A 24,277-nucleotide genomic window follows, 5' to 3' on the forward strand; every position below is an offset into this window, starting at 1 on the left:
GTCTCTTCCGATCCACGGCAACACCCCAGCTGAGATTGAAGCAAGGAACGCCATCGAGATGTTGAAAACGGCGGTGGTCCAAAACGCGCAGTTCTCGCACAACCCTGAGAGATTGCACTCCACCCCCCAGGCGAGCTACACGAGGAGTAGGCCGGAGGATCAGCCAGCCGTAAACAGTGCCCCGCGACACTTCCCGCAGGACAACCCGACCGAGCGGAACCCGCCGGGCAGGGATCCACCCAACATTCAAGAGGCCCAGACTCCCCTCGTGGGGACCGGAGGGCGAGTTGGGGTGCCCTGCTTGTCCCTAGCCCTTCGAAACGAAAGAATTCCCAAGGATTTCAAAGGACCAAGAAAGGTGCCTAATTACACACCAGATCTCGAACCAACATCATGGATCGAGGGCTATGAGATCGCCATGGACATGCTCGACGTAAACGAGGCGGTTTGCGCCAGGTACTTCACCATGATGCTCGAGGGATCAGCGCGCACTTGGTTGAAAAACTTACCCCCCAATTCTATCCAGTCCTGGGCCGAGCTGAAAGAGCGTTTCATCAGAAACTTCCGGGGAACCTGTAAACGGCCGATGACGATCGTCGACTTACAACACTGCGTACAACGCCCGGATGAGTCGGCGCACCATTGGTCGCGACGAGTCGCGGAAATTATCCATTCATCGGATGGCATCACGGCAGCGCAAGCTGTGCTTATCCTCGAGCACAACTGCCACTATGAACCGCTGGTCCAGAAATTGGGGCGACTCAAACGGAAAGTTCAGGATATGGGCGAACTGATGAACACCCTCACTAGGTACGCCGAGGCTGATGATACCAAGGATCCCGGCGAGGATGGCAAGGGTAACTCGCCCAAGAAGGGCGATTCGACCAAAAACAACACCCGCCACCAAGGCCGCAACCGTCACAACCAGGGGACCAACGGCAAGCGTAGGTCACAAGAGGAGCCCTCGGATTTGGTTGCCAACACCAACGCCAATGACGGCAAAAAGAAGAATCGAGGCTTCAGTGGGAAAAGGCCGCGTAATTATGAAGAGCTACTCAAAGGCCCTTGCCCGCACCACGCCACGGCCGACGGCCCGGCGGGCCACTCGTGGGAGAACTGTTTCGTGATGCGAGAATTTTGGGCCGAGGAAATCAAGAAGAGCCAAAGCGAAGATCCGAACCGTCGCCAGGACCAACTCGCCGCGCCCAACCAAAGGCACAACCCCTTCGGCGGCTTTCCCGAACAGGAGGCTCAGGGAGGCCCGCACCCGGGCGGCGGCCAGTACCCGGTGCACCACCAACGGCGGTACAACCCGCCGGGAGTTTTCCAACAGCCGCCCCCACAGGGGGCTCCACAGGACCAGGATGACAACGGGGGCTTCCGCAGCAATCCCAAACAGCTAAGTAATGGGCAGTACCACGTTTTCACCACTAATGCTTGCAGGCGTGATAAAAAGGTAAATCACCGGGCGTACAGCGTAACTGAGCCGGCGATTCCCAGGTATCTCCATTGGTCCGAGCAGACCATATCGTGGAGCAGAGAGGATCACCCGCCAAGAATAGATAACCCGGGTGACCTGGCATTAGTCGTGGCTCCCCAAGTGGGGGGTTACACCTTGTCAAAGGTATTAATGGATGGTGGAAGCAGCATTAATATCCTATACTTCGACACCTTTCGGAGGATGAATCTATCGGAAAAAGACTTGATGCCTTCAGCCACGGTTTTCCATGGCATTGTCCCGGGCAAGTCGGCTTATCCCATAGGCCGGGTCAGGCTCTCAGTGGCATTTGGGACTGCGTAGAATTACAGGTCGGAATCCCTAATCTTCGAGGTGGTCAAACTGAAAAGCCCATACCACGCGCTGTTCGGGCGACCGGCTTACGCCCGTTTCATGGCCCGCCCGTGCTACGTCTACCTCAAACTAAAAATGCCGGGTCCCAAAGGACCCATCACGATCGATAGAGATAGAAGAATCGCAAAGGAGTGCGAGGAAGGGGACGCGGCTTATGCGGAGGTCGCCTGTGCGGCGGAAGAGCTCAAACACCATCGGGCCAATGTTGACCCGGCAGACATGTCACCACTCAAGAAGCCGACTACAAATTCTGAGTCGCCCCTCAAATTCAAGCCGACGAAGGATACTAAGACAATCGACTTCATTCCTGGCGATTCATCCAAGCAGTTCACCATTGGGACGGGTCTGGATCCCAAATAGGAAAGCGCGCTCATCGAATTCATCCGTGAGAATCGGAACATCTTCGCATGGAAACCCTCTGACATGCCGGGTGTACCGAGAGAATTCGCTGAGCACCATCTTAATATTGACCCAAAATGCAAACCTGTCCAACAATACCTTCGCAGGTTTAACGAGGAGCGACGGAAGGCGATTGGAGAGGAAGTCGCCCGTCTTTTAGCCGCCGGGTTCATCGTGGAAGTCTTTCATCCCAAATGGCTGGCTAACCCGGTGTTAGTACTCAAGAAGAATGGCACGTTCCGTATGTGTATTGACTATACGGACCTCAACAGAGCTTGTCCCAAGGATCCTTTCGCTCTTCCCCGCATCGACCAAATCATTGACTCGGTGGCGGGATGCGAACGATTGTGCTTTTTGGACGCTTATTCAGGTTATCATCAGATTAAAATGGCTGTGGAAGATCAGGAGAAGACGGCCTTCATAACCCCCTTCGGGGCCTTTTGCTATGTATCCATGCCGTTCGGGCTCAAGAGCGCAGGGGCGACTTATCAACGCTGCATCCAGAATTGTCTTCATAACCAAATCGGCTGCAACGTCCATGCTTATGTTGACGACATTGTGATCAAGACCCGCCGGGAGGAAACACTTCTGGAAGACCTTAAGGAAACCTTTGATAATTTACGGGTATATCAGATGAAGCTAAATCCTACCAAATGTGTTTTCGGCGTACCTGCGGGAAAACTACTGGGTTTCTTGGTATCGGAGCGCGGCATCGAGGCTAACCCGGACAAAATTGAAGCGGTTACTTCCCTCGGCAAGCCGACGAATGTTAATCAAGTTCAGCGATTGGCGGGTCGCATTGCGGCTCTAAGTCGCTTCGTGAGCCGCCTCGGAGAAAAGGCGATTCCTCTTTATCAATTGTTGAGGAAGTCCGACCGATTCGTATGGACAGAGGAGGCAGACGAGGCGCTTCAGGCCTTGAAGCATCAATTGGTTAACCCGCCGGTCCTGGCGGCTCCCACTGGAAAGGAGCCTATGCTCCTGTATATTGCCGCGAATTCCAAAGCGGTCAGCGTGGCTGTGGTCGTCGAAAGAAAGGAGGAAGGAAAGGAATACCCGGTGCAACGCCCGGTGTACTTTATCAGTGAGGTGTTAACTCTTTCCAAACAGCGATACCCACATTGGCAGAAACTAGTCTATGGGGTGTTCATGGCGAGTCAAAAGCTTAAGCATTATTTCCAGGAGCACCCGATCACCGTGGTCAGTTCCGCGCCCCTCGGTGACGTCATCCAAAATCGGGAGGCAACAGGGCGAATGGCCAAATGGGCGATAGAGCTTGGGTCGCATCACATACAATATGGCCCCCGCACGGCCATCAAGTCCCAGGCACTAGTTGATTTCGTTAACGATTGGACGGAGCTTCAGGCTCCGGAAGATCGGCCTGACCTTACCTATTGGACTATTTACTTTGATGGATCCAGGCAGTTGGAGGGCTCGGGGGCTGGTGTGGTGTTGATATCCCCTCAAGGAGATAAGTTCTGCTATGTTCTCCGCCTCATGTTCCCTTGCACAAATAATGCGGCAGAATATGAAGCTCTGCTTCACGGTTTGCGACTGGCAAAAGAGATGAACCTAACCCGAGTCAGATGCTTTGGGGATTCAGATTTGGTGGCGCAACAGGTTTCGGGTACCTGGGACTCTCGGGATCCTATGATGGCGGCTTACAGGCGAGCTGTATCTGACGTGGCGGGCTATTTTCATGGGTACCAGGTTGATCACGTTGATCGGTGACTCAACGAAGCAGCTGATGCCCTCTCGTGAGTCGGCTCACAGAGAAAACCGGTCCCCCCTAATGTTTTCTTGGATGTTTTGCATAAACCGTCGGTGACTGTACCCACGGAGGAGGAATTGGCGATACCAGATCCCGAGTCTCAGCTTGTGGCGGCTCTCCATGCCACTCCGGATTGGGCTCTTCCTTATCTGGCTTATCTCGCTCGTGGCGAGTTACCCACCGACGAAGTTTTGGCCCGCCAGATCGTTCGACGTAGCAAGTCCATGGTCATCATTAATGGCGAGCTATATAAACGAAGTGCTTCAGGGGTCTTTCAGCGGTGCGTTTCTTCCGAGGAAGGATGCGTAATCCTAAATGACATCCATTCTAGAGACTGCAGACATCACGCCGGGTCACGTTCTTTGGTATCAAAAGCTTTTCGACATGGTTTCTTCTGGTTGACGACTCATGCAGATGCAGAAGATATAGTACGGTGGTGTGAGGGGTGCCAACGATATGGGAAACAGGCTCATGTGCCGGCTCAAGAATTGAGGATGATTCCCATTACTTGGCCTTTCGCGGTCTGGGGGCTGGACATGGTCGGTCCCTTTAAGATGTCCTCTAACAAGAAAACTCACTTATTGGTGGCGGTTGATAAGTTCACTAAATGGGTTGAGGCGGAACCTGTTGGAGCTTGCGATGCGGAGACTGCGGTCAAATTTCTGAAAAAGCTGATTTTCCGTTTTGGATATCCACACAGTATTATCACAGATAATGGTACTAACTTGTCCCAAGGAGCGATGCTGGATTTTTGTCGCCGTGAACATATCCGGCTTGATACTTCTGCAGTTGCTCACCCGCAGTCAAACGGGCAAGCAGAGCGGGCGAATCAGGAAGTCCTACGAGGGATTAAACCTCGCCTCATGGTTCCCCTGGAAAGGACCCCAGGGTGTTGGGTTGAGGAACTACCTTCGGTATTATGGAGCATCCGGACCACCCCGAATCGGTCCACAGGGTTCACCCCTTTCTTTTTGGTCTATGGAGCAGAAGCTGTTTTCCTACCGACATAAGACATGATTCTCTTAGAGTCGCCGCATATGTGGAGCAAGATAACGAGTTGGCGCGTCAGGACTCCTTGGATGCCTTGGAAGAGGCGCGTGACTTAGCGGCGGCTCGATCGGCCATCTATCAGCAAGATCTGCGGGGTTATCATAGTCGCCGGGTTAAGAGTCGGGCTTTCCAGGAGGGCGACTTGGTACTTCGTCTGATACAGGATCGGGCAGGCATGCACAAGCTCTCGCCCCCTTGGGAAGGGCCTTTCGTCGTCAGCAAGAACCTCCGCAATGGCTCTTACTACTTGATGGATCTTCGGCCTGATCGACCGACTACAGAGGCTGAGTCAACTCGCCCTTGGAATATTGCCCATTTGCGGCCTTACTACAGTTGAGTTCTTAAAAACTCCATGCTTTGTAAGTTTTTCAGTTTCATTATGAAGTAATAAAATGTTCTCCGACTTGGGGGCTTCTTCCTTAAAAAGAGCAATTTGTGTCATCCTGTTGCGACCTTATGAGCCGATAGAACATGCATTTAGGGTGGGTGCACGAGCTTTCTGACTCGCCTCCCCCTGTCGCGACCGTATGAGCCGACGAAACCTGCATTTAGGGTGGGTGCACGAGCTTTCTGACTCGCCTCCCCCTGTCGCGACCGTATGAGCCGACGAAACCTGCATTTAGGGTGGGTGCACGAGCTTTTTGACTCGCCTCCCCCTGTCGCTTCCGTATGAGCCGACGAAACCTGCATTTAGGGTGGGTGCACGAGCTTTCTGACTCGCCTCCCCCTGTCGCGACCGTATGAGCCGACGAAACCTGCATTTAGGGTGGGTGCACGAGCTTTCTGACTCGCCTCCCCCTGTCGCGACCGTATGAGCCGACGAAACCTGCATTTAGGGTGGGTGCACGAGCTTTCTGACTTGCCTCCCCCTGTCGCGACCGTATGAGCCGACGAAACCTGCATTTAGGGTGGGTGCACGAGCTTTTTGACTCGCCTCCCCCTATGGTGACCGTATGAGCCGACGAAACCTGCATTTAGGGTGGGTGCACGAGCTTTCTGACTCGCCTCCCCCTGTCGCGACTGTATGAGCCGACGAAACCTGCATTTAGGGTGGGTGCACGAGCTTTCTGACTCGCCTCCCCCTGTCGCGACCGTATGAGCCGACGAAACCCGCATTTAGGGTGGGTGCACGAGCCTTCTGACTCGCCTCCCCCTGTCGCGACCGTATGAGCCGACGAAACCCGCATTTAGGGTGGGTGCACGAGCCTTCTGACTCGCCTCCCCCTGTCGCGACCATATGAGCCGACAAAATTACTCGTGTTATGGTTTAATCTTGGAGATTTTTATCCTTTCTGCATATTTGCTGAAACTATTTGTAGTTCTTTTGTTTTCACAGATGATGTGTTCAAGGTTTCATCCTTGGCGGATTAATCATTGCAGAAGATTCTTATAAGGGCGGACCAAATATTTCAAACCGCCTCAAAAGCGGTATAAGTGTTTTTCTTGCAGAAGATGTCATCAAAAGATAGTACTGACTATTACATGGCTCGCGGGCCAAATTCAAGAAAAGTCTACTCCGCTAAATCCCGGCGTGAGCTCTGACCAGCTTCGATTTGTAAATCGCCCAAGACCCAATTGCACCTGGACAAAGAAGCAAAATCGTCTTCATCGGTCAAGATTGATGCCAGGTCTGCTTCCCAGTCGAAGGGATTCTTGGGTCGCCGAGGAATTAGGTTGGTCACCACGAAGGTTGGCGGGCTGATTTTCTTATTCTTACCGTCATAAGTTGCATGATACTTCGTTAAATCAAGACTGGCGGCGAGTTGGGTTGCAGCCAACCGAGAATCCTTGACAACTTTCTGGTAATCCTCTTCCACGAATTCCGAGCCATCGTCTTTGAGCTGAGGGAAGCCGGCAGCTACTTCTTCCAAATTAATCTCCGGAGCATACGCTAAGCAGCGACTCAGGACCGTCAGGACGCCCTTCCGGGCGGCTGACCGAGTTAACTCGCCAATCTGGGGAGGAAGTGTGGACAGACATCCAAGTACTTTCTTGATGGAAGTAATCGGCTCTTTTGCGCCCATTACAGCTTTTACGGTCAACACACTGCCTGTGTACAGTTGCTCTGTCAGCATATAGATCGCCTTCAGCATCAACACACAGTCTTCTTGCAGGTTGGCGACTCTTGGACCTGGAATTTGATAAACCGGTAACTTAACGTCAGGAATTTGGCCCAAAGGAGGGGATAAGATTGGAGATTTAGGTAAGGCTTACCGAAGATGGCTTGCGTCATGTTAGAGATATGACGTTTTAAGCCGGACAACTCCTGTTGGATAGTCGCCAGCTTTGCTTCAGCTTTTTCTGCTCTCTTCAAAGCCGTGTTTTGGTCATCTTGAGTTTTTTCTAACTCGGCTTTGAGCTTTTCCAGTTCAACCAGAGCCAATTTATACTTATTTTCCGACTGAGTTCGGGCATCTTGTTGATCAGCTAAGTTTTTCCTTAAGTCGCCCAGCGCTAGTTCGGTCTGGGCAAGGATTTCCTATTTAAAAAGTTTAAAACAAAGACAAGTCTCAAAATTATTGCAAGGCAATACCCCTGACACTTGGGGGCTAATGTATAATTTCTCAAGGAAAATTATACAGAAATCGAGACCCGGCTCATCATTTTACTGATGACCCGGCCCTTGGGGGTTACTGGTCGCGAATTTTTTTTAAGACCCGGCTCATCTTTTACTGATGACCCGGCCCTTGGGGGTTACTGGGAATGATATAGAGTATAAAGTTTACCTCATGTTTGTCGTTTAACATCTTCAGCAGATTTTTCTCCATCTCATAGCTCGCTTCCAGGCGACTTGCGAAGCCAGAACAGAGTTATTTAAACTCCAGATTTGCATAGTCGGAAAGCTTCGCCTTGGAGAGCCCAGACTCGGGGATTGCTTGAGAGGAGGATGCGACGTGTTTGGACAGAACTGTCGCCGCCGGCTTGGAAAAACCGGAACCAGTAGTGACTACAGCGTCTGGGTCATCCGCTATTGCCAATATGTTTGGCGATTCAGGGGCATCCGCTGTTCCTTTCGGCGACTCAGGAAGATCCACTTGCATGGCCGGCTTAGCTTGACCCGGATCCTCTTGAGTCGGAGTTGATTTCCTTGGAAGTTCGGAAGTTGCGTCAGGGATTGATCCACTGGTTTTCCTTTTTTTGGCTTGTGCCCTAACCAAAGGAGATAAGCGAGTTAAGGAATTGAAAAAGATCATTACTCTCAAAAAGACAAGGCAAAAGACTTACCCCGGAACTCAAATCATTGGTGGAAGTGTTGACATTGCTGAGTCGCCGGAAGAGGGGGGAGAATTCTGCAGGAATTATACATTAATAATGCAGGCGGGTTGCAGATGTAATCCAAAGCAGCACGAACAATGGTTGTTCTTATATAAAAAAGGGTACCTCGCTTGGTTTTCTTTTGTTTGTTGCTGGCAAGCCAGATATTAGATCGCCGGAGTGATTTCGTGTCTTCCGGTTTGAGGCGTGCTGTGTTCTCTTCAATGAGAAATTTGGGTCCAAATGGGCATCTGGATGTGAGAAGGGGACTTTCCCACATATTCACCGGGCCGGCTTAGGCGGGGAAGGAGATGAATCGGAGGAAACAGAAATTACCTCGACGGAGTCCTCTTGGCTTTCATTATCTTCATTCTGTTACAAGAAGAATGGGAGATATGAATAAGAGGTCAAAAGTAATAAGTGGCGAGTGAAAAGGGGACGGATTTGTACCTCTGAAAGTGCGTCGCCGGCTTGAGATTCGTCGACTTCAGATGGCTCGGCCGCAACAGATTTACCTTTGCCCTTGTTTTTCTTGGAGGGCGGCTTAGCAGTCTTCATGGCTTGCTTTTTGGGTCTCCTAGACCAGAACTTGTCGCATTTCTGGAAATATATATGGCATGAAGTTATAATGACAATAAAACAGAAGGAATAAAAATCAAGGGCGGGTCAGCTTTGGTTACCTTGGGCGCCGGGTTGATCTTGCAGAAGGGCTTAAGGCCGATTTGGCCGCACTTTCCTGCGGGCTCGCCGGTCAGTTTTTTTATGATGGCGACGATGTCTTTCTCCGTTAATGCTGTGTGAAAGTAGCATTGGGGATGATCCAGAGTGCCGTCAAATTCACACATTAGACCATCTCGGCGGCTCAGAGGAAGAATCCGCCATTCGACCCAGCAGCGGATCAGGTCAACCCCGGTAAGACCATTGTTCGTCAGGGATCTCAGTTCAGACAAAATTGGGATGAACTCCGACTCTTCTTCCTCGGTGAGCTTGTCGGGGAGCTTGAAGTTAACTGGAAGGCGGGTTGGCCTGTAGCCCAGAAGTTTGTTCTCACCAGCAGGGGACGTTTCTTTACAATAAAACCAAGATTCACCCCAGCCCTTGGGATGGCTAGGCATGGTGAGTGAAGGAAACAGACTGTCCCTACGACGCTGGACGTTGACACCGCCGAGTTCCAAACTAGGGCCGTTGTAGAATTCTGTGTGGCGATTCAGAAGGAAAAAGTGCCAGAATAGGGGAACGGAAGGCTCGATCCGCAGATAAGCTTCGCAAAGGACTTGGAACTGACTCAAGTTGCTTATGGAATTGGGTCCCAAATCCTGGAGTCGGACATTCATGAAGGTCAAAGCGTCCCTAAGAAATTTGGATCCGGGCGGCTTAAAACCCCGTTCCAAGTGTTCCACAAAGACTACTATTTCCCCTTCTTTGGGGTTGGGGAGATCTTCTCCCAACCCGGTGCGCCATCCAATGACGTCTTGAGGATCCAAACAGCCGACTTTCACGTAATTAGCTAGAACAGCGTCATCAACTTTGGTAGGAAGCCAATCGCTCTTGAAAACGGCACCCATGCTACAAGTAGGTAGAAGTATGGTATTACATGTCTCGAACATCTACTGTGTGAATTGGGATCAGTTCATATTAACCCGCCAGACTAAGAGGCCGGGTTGGGTTGATGTGGCGACTTATCGAAGCAGGGCTATTTCCAAAGGCAATATTACTGTGGATGGTAAGGTCTACTCGTTCTGAAGCACTAAGGGGGGGACGAAGGTTACAAACAGTTTTTTACAAAACAGTGAATGAGGAATGGATCTGCCGAACAGATATAAGACCTACGAATATGGCTGAGCATGAACAATATATTATCAGGTAATGCCCCTCGTTTGGAGAAGGTATTGTATTCAGAAAATCGCAAGAACAGCGAATGGTTAAAATTATTCGAAGCACTGGCTACCCTAGCGGCGCTCGGACTCATGGATTCGAGGAAGATAAACGACTACCAGCGGAAAGCTTCAAAGCTACGGCAATGGCGAATATACGAGCAAAGAATAAACCTACTCCTAAGAGGGGGAACGAGGACCTAACCTGATGCTCGTTCGTCGAAGAAGACCGGCGGTGGCGAAGATCGCCGGGGAAGCGTGGGGGTCCCGACGAACGAAGAGACCTTCGGCGGCGGCGGAGCTCGGGGCAAACGGCGAGGTTGTCGGTGATGGTGCGACGGACAATAACGGCGGACGGATTGACCAAGGTGCGAAGCTTGACGACGGCGACGGCTTGCGGGCGGCGCTGGAGCTCCTCGAACGGGGGCGGAGGTTGCGGCCGGCGGCGAAACCCTCGGGAAGCGGTGCGGTTTTCTGTTGCGATAATGGGGGGGGACTGACGAGACTGGTAGGTGGCCAGTGTCAGCCCTGTCCCTTCCGCCTATTTATCAGGACGGGCGCTGGAATCGAGGCGCCGTGAGCGGGAACCGTTTGGGAATAAAAGATTCGCCATGATGACGTCCGAAAATTTTGGGATAATGATGCACTAAAAGATCCGTTGGGATTGTGTTAAATTTCCTGAAAATTGAGGGCTAAGGAAGGTGCTGACGGGAAATGCATTGGCGGCTCAAAGATTTTTCCGGTACCGGTTGGCGAGTTAAAATTTCTGGCGTATGGAGGAACACGAAGGAGTGAATCACCTTCAACTAAAACAGAAGCATTGGCATGAAGATTCAAGTCAATTTGGGGCCTAATGTTGGGGATATTGCTTATTAAGTGACCCGCCCAATATGGGCCGGGTTACTAGTAAGGCGATTCATCCTTTGGGGCTAGTTGGGCCTCAGCCTGGGCGGTTCAAGGCCGCAGGATGGTTATGATTTATGGAAGGTCTCTGGGTTTTGCAAGACGGCGACTCAGAGACCGCGGTGGTCACGATTTGTAAAGAGGAAGGGACTCTTGTAAAACCCTAAAGCCTCGACCTCTATATAAAGGCGAGTTTGGAGGGGGATAGATAGGTTAGAAATCATCGAGCGCTAGGTTAGGCGAGTTACGCCTTTCTTGTAATCAAATCCACATCAGTACACGCCAAGCAGGACGTAGGCTATTACCTCCACGCGAGGGGCCGAACCTGGGTAACCCGCCGCATTCCTCCTGTTCACCCCCTTTGAGTCGCCACCAAAGTGCGATGGTCCCCATACTAAGTCCTTTCACGAGGACATCTGCCGTGACAAAACCACGACAATAGCGTCATCCGGAAGTTCGACTCCAAGTGAAGTCAGATGACCGTGTAACCCAGACATTTTGAGTATGTGCTCACTGACAGAACTGTTCGCCTCCATCTTACAGCTAAAGAACTTGTCAGAGACTTCATATCTCTCGACACGGGCATGCGCTTGAAAAACTAGTTTCAGCTCTTGGAACATCTCATATGCACCGTGTTGCTCAAAACGCCTTTGGAGCCCCATTTCCAAACTGTATAACATGCCACACCTAACCAGAGAGTAGTCATCACTACGCGTTTGCCAGACGTTCAAAATGTCCTGCGCTGCTGCAGGAGCAGGAGGGTCACCTAGCGGCGCATCAAGGACATAAGCCTTTTTAGCTGCTTCGAGGATGAGCTTCAAGTTGTGGACCCAGTCCGCATAGTTGCTACCATCATCTTTCAGTTTGTTTTTCTCTAGGAATGCGTTGAAATTGAGGTTGACGTTGGCCATCTACAATATTTATAAAGAGAACTTTTAGACTAAGTTCATGACAATTAAGTTCATTTAATCAAATTAAGTATGATCTCCCACTTAAACCGACATCCCTCTAGTCATCTAAGTGATACATGATCCATGTTGACTAACCCGTGTCCGATCATCACGTGAGACGGACCAGTCGTCATGGTGAGCAACTTCATGCTGATCGTATTCAACCATACGACTCATGTTCGACCTTTCGGTCTCTTGTATTCGAGGATATGTCTGTACATGCTAAGCTCGTCGAGTCAACCTAAGTGTTTTGTGTGTGTAAATCTGACTTACACTCGTTGTATGCGAATGTTAGAATCTATCACACCTGATCATCACGTGGTGCTCCGAGACAAGGATCCTTCGCAACGGTGCACACTTAGGGGAATACGTTTTCGAAATTTTAAGAGGGATCATCTTATTATTCTACCGGCGTTCTAAGCAATAAGATGAAAAACATGATAAACATCGCATGCAATCATATAGTGACATGATATGGCCATTATCATCTTTGCTCTTTCGATCTCCATCTTCGAGCATCGCATGATCATCATTGTCACCGGCGTGACACCATGATCTCCATTATCGTGTCTCCGTGAAGTCGTCACGCCAACTACTACTACCACTACTATTATAGCTAACCGTTAGCAATGAAGTAAAATTAGTAAACACATGGCGTTGCATCTCATACAATAAATTAAGACAACTCCTATGGCTCCTGCCGGTTTTCATACTCATCGACATGCAAGTCGTGAATCCTATTACAATAACATGATCATCTCATACATCACACATGTAACATCACAACTTTGGCCATATCACATCTCATGTCAAACCCTGCAAAAACAAGTTAGACATCCTCTAATTGTTGTTGCAAGTTTTACGTGGCTGATTTGGGTTTCTAGCAAGAACGCCTTCTTACCTACGTGACAGCCACAACGATGATATGCCAAAGCTATTTACCCTTCATAAGGACCCTTTTCATCAAATCCAATCCGACTAGAGTGGGAGAGACAGACACCCGCTAGCCACCTTTATGCACGGTGTGCATGTCTGGCGGTGGAACTTGTCTCACGTAAGCGTACGTGTAAGGTCGGTCCGGACCGCTTCATCCCACAATACCGCCGGAAAATAATAAGACTAGTAGCGGCAAGCAATTGACAAATCAGCGCCCACAACCTTTTGTGTTCTACTCGTGCATAGAATCTACGCATAGAAAACCTGGCTCGGATGCCACTGTTGGGACACGTAGCATAAATTCAAAATTTTCCTACGCCATATTCAGATGTTCCTATGGAGAGACCAGCAACGAGAGAGGGGTGAGTGCATCTTCATACCTTTGAAGATTTCTAAGCGGAAGCGTTGCTAGAACGCGGTTGATGGAGTCGTACTCGCGGCGATTCAGATCGCGGTGTGATTCCGATCTAGTGCCGAACCACGGCACCTCCGCGTTCAACACACGTGCAGCCCGGTGACGTCTCCCGCACCTTGATCCAGCAAGGAGGAGGGAGAGGTTGGGGAAGATCTCCGGCAGCACGACGGTGTGGTGTCGATGGAGAGACGGGTCTCCCGGCAGGGCTTCGCCAAGCACCGTGGGAGAGGAGGAAGAAGAAGAGCAGGTCTGCGCCGAGAGAGAGATGGAAAACCGTATCTCCAAAGGCAAAAAAACCCCCACTATATATAGGGGGAAGGGAGGGGTGGCGCCCCCTTTAGGGTTTCCCCCTTGAGGGAGGGGGGGCGGCAGCCCTAGATGGGAGAGGGGGGGGTGGTGCACCCCTAGGTGGGCCTTAGGACCACCAGCGCCTAGGGTTTCCCCTCCCTCCCTCTCTGGTGCGCCTGTGCTGCGTGTGGGGGGGGCACCAGCCCACCTAGGGGCTGGTTCCCTCCTGCACTTGGCCCATGTAGGCTTCCGGGGCTTGTGGCCCCTCCCGGTGGGCCTCCGGAACCCTTCCGGTGGTCCCGGCACTTTGCTGGTGGTGCCCGAAACATTTCCGGCGTCCAAACGCATCCATCCTATATATCAATCTTTACCTTCGGACCATTACAGAGCTCCTCGTGACGTCCGGGATCTCATCCGGGACTCCGAACATCCTTCAGTAACCTCGCATAACAATTCCCTATAACCCTACTGTCATCGAACCTTAAGTGTGTAGACCCTACGGGTTCGGGAATCATGCAAACATGACCGAGACACTCTTCGGCCAATAACCATCAGCAGGATCTGGATACCCATGGTGGCTCCCACATGTTCCACGATAATCTCATCGGATGAACCACGATATTAAGGATTCAATCAATCCCGTATACAATTCCCTTTGTCTGACGGTATAGAACTTGCCCGAGATTCGATCGTCGGTACACCTATACCTTGTTCAATCTTGTTACTGGTAAGTCTATGTACTCGTTCTGTAGCACGTCATCCTGTGACTAACTCCTTAGTCACATTGAGCTCATGATGATGTTCTACCGAGTGGGCCCAGAGATACCTCTCCGTCACACGGAGTGACAAATCCCGATCTCAATTCGTACCAACCCAACAGACACTTTCGGAGGTACCCGCAGTGCACCTTTATAATCACCCAGTTACGTTGTGACGTTTGATACACCCGAAGCACTCCTACAGTATCCGGGAGTTGCACAATCTCACGGTTGAAGGAAAAAACACTTGACATTAGAAAAGCTTTAGCATACGAACAACACGATCTAGTGCTATGCTTAGGAATGGGTCTTGTCCATCACATCATTCTTCCAATGATGTGATCCCGTTATCAATGACATCTAACGTCCATGATCAGGAAACCATGATCATCTATTGATCAACGAGCTAGCCAATCTAGAGGCTTGCTAGGGACACATTGTGATCTATTTATTCACATATGTATTACTGTTTCCTGTTAATACAATTATAGCATGAACAATAGACGATTATCATGAACAAGGAAATATGATAATAACCATTTTATTATTGCCTCGAGGGCATATTTCCAACATATTTTCCCAAGTTTGATTAAAATTGTTGCACAACTTGCATACTGGGGAGTGAAAAATACAGAGTGAAGGATGAGCAGGCTGCATCCCTAAGATGTCGGCTAGATGAACTTAGATACTTGCTCCTTTTGTGTTTGTTTCCCATCCCTTATGTTGGCCCCCTCCTATAAATTCTCCTCTTGTATATTTTTGTCCCCTTTGAATAAAGCTTAATGTTGGGCCTTCCCTACAGTTTCAGTTTTAGAAAAGAACTCGATAACATGGAGTTAGCTAGTTCAAGTTTAGTTACTACTGATAATATTGTATACATGACATATTTTTTTTATCATGTGGTAGATATTGGTGCATGGGAGCATATTCTACATCAAAGACATGCATTCTTTGGTAAAATGCAGGTGATGACATGCAATTTGTTTCATGTGCGTGGTGATTTCCTTTTACCTGCTTGTGCTTCATGACTCTTAAAAAGTTGCCGATGCTTCTTGTAGTAGATTTCGTTAATCATGCACATATCTTAGTAAGTAAAGTTGAATAAACCATTTGAATTAATTGAAATACCAACGTTCAAAAAAGGGGAAAGCGTAAGCGAAGCGCAAGGCTGCGCTTAAGCGTTTTCTTTGGCTAGAATTTGACAGATTTGAATAATATACACAGAAAAATAGGAAACATGTCACATGGGTAATTGAAACAGGATCTAAAATACAGTTCACACCATAGCAAATACACATCAGGTTCACATAGCAAGCAAAATAATAACTAAAATGCAGTTCAGTTCAAATAGACATAACCTATTGATATCATGTGGCCAGAATACGAAGGAAATAGTTCCCGAACAGAGCCTAATAGTAAGACAAATGACATATTTCCATTACTGCACAAGCAGAGAAGCAGAAGTAGTTCAAAAATAGCTAAATTTTGACCAAATTTAAAGAAAAAACGCTTAATCTACCACTTATGGAAACAGCAAAGCGTTTTACCATCGCTCAGCGCTTAAGCGTCGCGTAAAAACATTTTTTTGAACACTGTGAAATACCAATGAAACATGCAACACACACTTCACACCTTCAAGCTATTCACTCGGCTTCAAAATTGAAGATAAAAGATAATCTGTTATACCTTATTATGCATCTGTTTTACCTGGCCCATTTCATTTTAATTTTAGATAGAACAGATCACTTGAAGTTTAAGTGTTTAACTAGCTTGAATGGTACATGTTGTCCAGCCATATGTGCATGCAATAGCGTGGCTCCTTTACCCGTGGCATTGTCCTTTCGTCTTTGTTACAGTTGCAAACAATTAGAGCAACATCTTCTTCTTGTTTGTCACATTTACACACAACAAGTGCAGCAATTTCTTCCATCTCAATTGCTGCACTTGCACACAACAAGAGCAAGAATTTCTTGCTTTAGATACTGGGTGTTCAGCGTAAGCATTGATTGCAACACATTTTTGCTGGCAGGTGTGGGATTACACCGGACTAGGATACACGAGGTACAGCGCAAGAGATGTGGGTAAAGAATATCTTGGTTATGTTTGAATGGGAGCTGTTGTAATTGTCTGATACCATTTTTACTGCTTCACTGATACATGATAAACTTTGCTTTGTTTTTGTAGTAATTAACCTAGTTGTAGTCTATAGTAAGATTAGGTAGCTAGATCAAAATGTCCTAGACAACGTTACGTGCATGTCCGAGTTTGAGTCCAAACCAGTGTCTTGTACAAGTTGTAAACGAGTCTGGGTCGCGTCGTGTTGGTTGCCGACTCGGCAACGTGTTGGACGCGACGACGTTGTATGTCTTTATATACCAAGCTAAAGTATGAAATCGGTGGAAGCAATACGCACCACCAAATACCAGTTTCGTTTTGTTTGATTCGCTACGTTCCGTCGTCGAGACGATCAACTCGTTCAGTCAACCACAAGCTAGCTATAGGATCCATCCACCTGCCTGCTAGCTTGCTTGCTAGTGTACGTGAAGCTCCGGGAGGACTTTGAGGGTCCAAAAGCCAACAATTGGTATCAGAGCCTCAACGATCTACGATCTATGATGACGGACAACGACGCTGAGTCAGTCAAGTCCGGCAGCGACGGTGCCAAGGCGAACAAGAACGGCGACAAGGTGAAGAAGGGCGTCAAGTCAGCAACCAGTGGTGGAGGAACGAGCGGCGCCAATGTCCAGGCGCATCGCAACATCCCCATCCAGTACCCGATGCTCACCGACGCCAACTACGGCGTGTGGGCGGTGAAGATGAAGATTATTCTCCGAACCCTTCGAGTGTGGCAGGCAATCACGGACGACGACGTCGATGACGAGTCCGATGAAGGTGCCATGGCCGCCATAGCCCAGTCTGTGCCGGATTCCGTGCTGATGACATTGGCGGAGTTCGAGACGGCAAGAGAGGCGTGGAACGCACTCAAGGAGATGAGGATCGGAGAAGATCGCGTCACCAAGGCAAGGGCACAAGTGCTGAAGCGCCAATTTCACAAGTTGCAGATGGAGGAAACTGAATCGGTGAACGACTATGCCATGCGTCTTACTACTCTGGTGGGAGAGATCCGCGCGCTTGGTTCAAAGCTCGAGGAGACCGAGATCGTGGAGAAGTTTTTCAGTTCAGTGACTGATAAATTCACGTACATCATCGGCACGCTCGAGCAGCTTTACGACATCGACGACATGACCATAACGGAGGCGATCGGACGCCTGCGGACGTGGGAAGAGAATGCTCGTGGCTGTCGAAAAGGCAAAGGAGGAGGTAGTGACCAACTCATGTACTCGCGCGCAGATTGGGAGGCCCCAAGTAGCAAAGGAAGGCGTGACGGTGGCGAAGGCTCAAGCAACACGAAGGGCGATGGACAAACCGGAAAAGGCAAACCACAAGGTCGTGGTAAGGCGGGCCAATCTAAAGAGCAGAAACCACGGAACTTGGACTTGTCCGAGGTCAAGTGCTATAACTGCAATAAGATGGGTCACTTTGCGAAGGATTGTCCAAAGCCTAACAAGCGGGAGATCAAGGCAAATTTGGCAAAGCAGGAAGACGAAGGTCCAGGTCTTCTGATGGCCGAAGTTTGTGATCTCGCTGAAACGGTGGTTGTGAAACCAAGCCGGAAGGTGCTACTTCATGAGGAAAAAGTGACACCAAAGTTATCCGGTGATCAGAACGTGCCGTGGTATCTCGACACGGGTGCCAGTAACCACATGACGGGGTGCAAGGAGAAATTCCTCGAGCTGGAATACGATGTTGAAGGCTCGGTCAAGTTCGGTGATGGTTCAGCCGTGGAGATTTGCGGGCAAGGATCTGTCCTCTTTGAGGGTCTCACAGGCGAACATCGCATACTCACCGGAGTGTACTACATCCCACGGCTGCGCAACAACATCATCTCTATTGGGAAGGTTGACGAGAATGGATGGAAGGTGAATATCGAGAGCGGAGTGATGACGATCTTCGACAACCTCCGAAATGTGCTAGCTCGTGTTAATCACACACGTAATAGGCTATATATCCTAAACCTTGATCAATCTCAACCGGAGTGTTGGCTCGCCAAGAGTGATGATGATTCGTGGTTATGGCATGCTAGATTTGGACACGTTAACTTCTATGCCTTGAAGAAGATGTCAAAGATGGAGATGGTATCCAGGATGCCAGTTATCGACCATGTTCATCGAGTATGTGATGGGTGCTTGGTTGGAAAACAGCACCGCAGGCCATTCCCTGCTCAGTCTACCTATCGTGCAAGTGATGCACTCGAGCTGCTCCATGGTGATCTATGTGGCCCTATCACCCCGGCAACTCACGCTGGAAAGAAGTATTTCTTCCTTGTGGTAGACGACTACTCGAGATATATGTGGCTCGTTCTCCTACGGTCTAAAGATGAGGCGTTTGAAGCATTCAAGAAGCTGAAGGCTGCAACAGAGATGGAACACAAGCTGAAGGTTCGCGCTCTACGGACAGATCGCGGCGGAGATTTTACGTCGAATGAGTTCAACGACTACTGCGAGAAGATTGGCATAAAGAGGTTCCTCACGGCACCTTACACGCCGCAGCAGAATGGAGTCATTGAAAGGCGCAATCGAACCGTCGTTGACATGGCAAGGAGTTTACTCAAGAGCAAGAACCTGCCGGGGACTTTTTGGGGAGAAGCTGTCTCGACGGCGGTCTATCTTCTCAACGGGGCTCCAACGAAGGCGGTGATCGGCAAGACTCCGTATGAAGCAATTTACGGACGTAAGCCGAATGTGTCTCATCTACGGACATCCGGGTGTGTGGCACATGTGAAGACGGCGGAGCCGCACCTCTCAAAGCTTGCCGATCGTAGCACCAAGATGGTGTTCATCGGATACGAGAGAAGTTCCGGCACCAAGGCATACCGCTTCTATGATCCACAAACCAAGCGTCTACGGATTTCACGCGACGTCGTGTTTGAAGAAAACCAACCGTGGAATTGGAGCGCCGCAGCCGACGATGCTCCAAACAGTAACATATTTGCAGTTGAATTTCCAACTGACGATGATGCAGGAGAAGATGTCCAGGTGGTTGGCAAGACGCCCAACCAAGGTGACCACAATGGTAGTGATCATCGTGGTGCCGATACCGACGACGACGCGCATAGGTCGCAAGGAGATAGCGACAACGCCGCGCACGACACAGGCGGAGATCTCGACGACAACATCGACAACGAGGCGCATAGTGACGACGACAATCAAGATGATGGTCACGGTCACGACGACTACGCCGACGACACGGATGTCGATGACACACCAGGGTCTCAGCCGTCTTCCTCAAGTGCATCAACACCGACACAATTTGCGTCGCCTCCTTCGCAAGCCACAACGGACTCCTCAGGGCCTCGTCGCTACAAGACCCTCAAGAAAGTCTACAAGTACACAAAGCCAGTTACGCTCGAGTACTCCGGACTATGTCTGTTCGGAGTTGAGGAGCCGGCGAACTTCGTAGAGGCGAGCAAAAGTCCTAGCTGGACGCACGCCATGGATGAGGAGATGAAGCCAATTGAGAGCAATGGCACGTGGACTTTGGTAACCCGACCTCCAAACCAAAAGACGATAGGTTTGAAGTGGGTTTACAAGTTAAAGAAGGACACGGAGGGTGCCATTGTGAAGTACAAGGCAAGACTCGTTGCAAAGGGCTACGTTCAACGTCAAGGAGTTGATTATGATGAGGTGTTTGCACCGGTTGCTCGAATCGAGACGGTGAAAGTGCTCCTAGCTTTGGCAGCACAAGAGGATTGGAAGGTTCATCATATGGATGTTAAATCCGCTTTCCTCAACGGCGATCTCACAGAAGAAGTGTACGTGGAACAACCCCTCGGCTACGAGAAGAAAGGCGAAGAAGGGAAAGTTTACAAGCTCAAGAAGGCACTTTACGGGTTGAAGCAAGCGCCAAGAGCTTGGAACTCAAAGTTAGACCGAAGTCTGGTCTCGCTCGGGTTCAAGAGATGTCCCCTCGAGCACGCAGTCTATACAAAGAACTCCAAAGGCTCAAACCTGCTAGTTGGAGTTTATGTCGACGATCTGATTATCACCGGAGATAGCGTACAAGAAATTGAACGTTTCAAGGCGCAAATGAAGAACAAGTTTAGCATGAGTGATCTGGGATTACTCAGCTATTACTTGGGCATCGAAGTGAAGCAAAGCTCCGGAGAGATTTCCCTATGTCAATCGGCTTATGCGGTCAAGTTATTGGAAAAGTGTGGCATGTCAGATTGCTACGCGACACAAGTTTCAATGGACCAACGTCACAAGTTGAGCAGGCGTAGCTCAAATCCGCCGGTGGACACCACAATGTATCGAAGCGTTGTGGGTAGCCTAAGATACTTGGTGCATACCCGACCTGACTTGGCTTATTTAGTCGGGATCGTGAGTCGTTTCATGGAGAATCCGACAACCGAACACATGAGCGCGGTCAATCAAATTCTACGCTATGTGAAAGGCACCATTAATCTTGGTTGCACGTACATAAAGAAAAAGGAAGGATTGATCCTTCGTGGATATTCAGATAGTGACATGGCAGGTGATGTTGATGACCGAAAGAGCACAACGGGCATGGTTTTCTACCCTGGCCCGAATCCGATTAGCTGGAATTCTCAGAAGCAAAAGGTGGTGGAACTGTCTTCATGCGAGGCAGAATACATAGCGGCAAGCACGGCGGCTTGTCAAGCAGTTTGGCTGAGAAGACTCCTAGCTATTCTTGCAAAGCGGGAGGTGCAGAAGGTGTCATTGAAGATTGACAACCAAGCTGCAATCTCATTGTGCAAAAATCCGGTTCATCATGAAAGGAGCAAGTACATAGATACCCGGTTCCATCACATCCGGGAGTGCATTGAGGAAGGGTTGATTGAAGTTCAGCACGTGAACACGAAAGACCAGCTTGCCGATATTTTCACCAAGTCCCTCGGTCGACAGAAGTTCATCGAGATGAGGAAGAAAGTCGGAGTGCAAGCAATGAAGACAAAACAACCAGGTTAAGGAGGTGAATGTAGTAATTAACCTAGTTGTAGTCTATAGTAAGATTAGGTAGCTAGATCAAAGTGTCCTAGACAACGTTACGTGCATATCCGAGTTTGAGTCCAAACTAGTGTCTTGTACAAGTTGTAAACGAGCCTGGGTCGCGTCGTGTTGGTTGCCGACTCGGCAACGTGTTGGACGCGACGACGTTGTATGTCTTTATATACCAAGTTAAAGTATGAAATCGGTGGAAGCAATACGCACCACCAAATACCAGTTTCGTTTTGTTTGATTCGCTACGTTCCGTCGTCGAGACGATCAACTCGTTCAGTCAACCACAAGCTAGCTATAGGATCCATCCACCTGCCTGCTAGCTTGCTTGCTAGTGTACGTGAAGCTCCGGGAGGACTTTGAGGGTCCAAAAGCCAACAGTTTTTGCATTGTTTAGATGTGTGGTTGAGAATAAGGTGCTTTGCAACTCACTTTTGTTACGTTTACATGTCTGTCTTTTTCAACGAACTTTGGATGATTTTGATTTGCATCTAGATGTTTAGCCTGATGTTTGAACTCGCCTAATACTACCTCACTCCATACCAATGGTTTGTTTCCTAGTTTATAAGCTTGTTGAATACCAATGTTTTTTTTCTCCATCGGAATAGTCACCTTAAATTGATACTTAGTATGTTTACCTTATCAGGAGCAAAATGAAGATCTTGAAAAGATGATCTACCCTACCCGATTGGCGTCTCTTGCTTTCCCATCAAAGAGCAGGCATGTAGGAGTAGAAGGCGTGAAGCCACCATCATCTGAGGCAGATTCCATTGGGCATACTTCAGAGGAACTACCCCGTAGTAGTTTGGTTAAGCTTGACCTAAGTGATGGACATACTTTATATTCGATGTTGGTGGTAATTTCATATATACGATTCTCAATTCATTCAAACTTTTGTATTTCTTTATTACCTTCATACGCTTATTTAAACTGATGGTTACAGGTAGGAGCTGATGGTTTCAAATCCAATGTAAGGAAGGTTGCTGGCATAAAAAAAACTGGGTGGCGTTATCCTCAGAGTGTGATTATATGCACAATAGAACATATGACAAGGAATGATTGTGCATGGCAGAGGTTTCTCCCTTCTGGTCCAATTGCCCTACTTCCAATAGGTGTCAACTTCAACAATATGGTATGGACAATGATCCCCGAGGAGGCATCGCGCCATAAGTCAATGAGCTCTGAAGATTTTGTGATGTCACTGAACCGTGCATTGGATTTTGGTTATGGACCGCGTCCCAGCTCTGGTAGTCTTGACCATTACATGGAAAAGGTATTTTCTGGCATTGGAGATACTGCAGCGTCTACAAAAGAATGCTTTGAAGTACCACCAAGAGCAATCGGGTTGATCTCTGATAGAATGGCATTTTTGTTGTCACTGATGCATTCCCATGATTATGTTTCCAAAGGGCTAGCACTGGTTGGTGATGCTGCTCATACAGTTCACCCCTTGGCCGGTCAAGGTGTAAATTTGGGTTTTGGAGATGCAGCTGCCTTAGCAAAAGTTATTTCTGAAGGAATTTCTGTTGGTGCTGATATTGGGGATGTAAGTATCTAGTGTTGGTCTCTGAATCAATAATATTGCTGCGTTTTTTGTTTGATTTTTTTCAGAGACCATTATATCCGAGCTTCTATGAACAACCCGTAAATTATTAAATAACCCATAATATTATTACTGGACTGATTCAGTGCAAGCAAAAGATGTGGAGCGGGTCATTCTGCAGCTTAATCATTTTTTTAATATTTCTTTTTGCGACTCCAGAGCTTTGTGTTTGGATGCATTGTTTATCATCTTACATAGTGCAGTTAGCCATTTTTATCATCCACAGCAAACTAACCAAACCTTTTTCGGGTTTTCAGCTATCTTTGCTAAGTCGGTATGAGAATGACCGGAAGACTGCCAATGTTGCAATGGCGGCAGTTGTAGATGGTTTCCAGAAGATGTACTCTGTCGATTTTGGACCCCTGAATGTGCTAAGAGCCGCTGCATTCCATGGGCCCCAGTATCTGTTACCGCTGAAAAGGAATATAATCTCTTATGCAATGGGCGACAAAAAATCTCTTATATTTCCATAGGCAGCAGGTTTGGAAACTTGTTGGCTTGCTATTACTGCAGTGCTGTCCTGAAATGAGAGCATCTTCAATAGATGATCCAAAATTTGGCCGTCCAAAACCGAAGATGTAAAATTTGGACCGCCAAAAAGTGCGTTTTGGAGCTTCGAAAAAAAGCCAACTCCAACAGATGGTCCAAATTCTCACGGTCCAAAAGACCAACTCCAATAGATGGTCCAAATTCATGGTTCAAAACCGGCCAGTCTTGATAACCCACAAGTATAGGGGATCGCAACAGTTTTCGAGGGTAAAGTATTCAACCCAAATTTGTTGGTTCACCAAAAAGGAAGCGAAAGAATATTCTCAAGTATTAGCAGCTGAGTTTATCAGATTCAACCACACCTGAAAGATTAGTGTCTGCAAGCAAAGTATCAGTAGCAAAGTAGTATGATAGCAACGGTGCCAGAAATGATCTGTTGACGGCAGACTATTCCTAACTGTTGTATCAATGGCGCCAGTAGGTTGCACGTGGGCGAGTAACTATTCTTCCCCAACAACAGTGTCGGAAGAGATCTTGCAACAAGTAACAACGAAGTAGCAAGGAACAATAGTAGCAGCAGTAGCAAATTAACAGCAGTAGCAACAACAATAGCAAAGTGGCTCAATCCCTTTTGTAGCGAGGGACAAGCCTAGAC

General features: G+C 48.7%; 1 protein-coding gene across 1 annotated transcript in view; it reads left to right on the top strand.

Moving 5' to 3' along the window:
- The window catches only part of LOC123442102 (ubiquinone biosynthesis monooxygenase COQ6, mitochondrial-like), a 40,091-nt gene extending 16,485 nt beyond the window's left edge, over positions 1 to 23,606 (top strand). The window contains exons 6-11 of the mRNA XM_045118203.1: positions 15,358 to 15,416; positions 16,481 to 16,552; positions 21,905 to 21,979; positions 22,177 to 22,386; positions 22,474 to 23,076; positions 23,391 to 23,606. Of these exons, the coding sequence (XP_044974138.1) occupies positions 15,358 to 15,416; positions 16,481 to 16,552; positions 21,905 to 21,979; positions 22,177 to 22,386; positions 22,474 to 23,076; positions 23,391 to 23,606 (1,235 nt within the window). The remainder of the gene's footprint in view (positions 1 to 15,357; positions 15,417 to 16,480; positions 16,553 to 21,904; positions 21,980 to 22,176; positions 22,387 to 22,473; positions 23,077 to 23,390) is intronic.
- The last annotated feature ends 671 nt before the right edge of the window (positions 23,607 to 24,277 follow it).

The sequence above is a fragment of the Hordeum vulgare genome, chromosome 3H (genome assembly GCF_904849725.1).
Source record: "Hordeum vulgare subsp. vulgare chromosome 3H, MorexV3_pseudomolecules_assembly, whole genome shotgun sequence".
NCBI lineage: Eukaryota > Viridiplantae > Streptophyta > Magnoliopsida > Poales > Poaceae > Hordeum > Hordeum vulgare.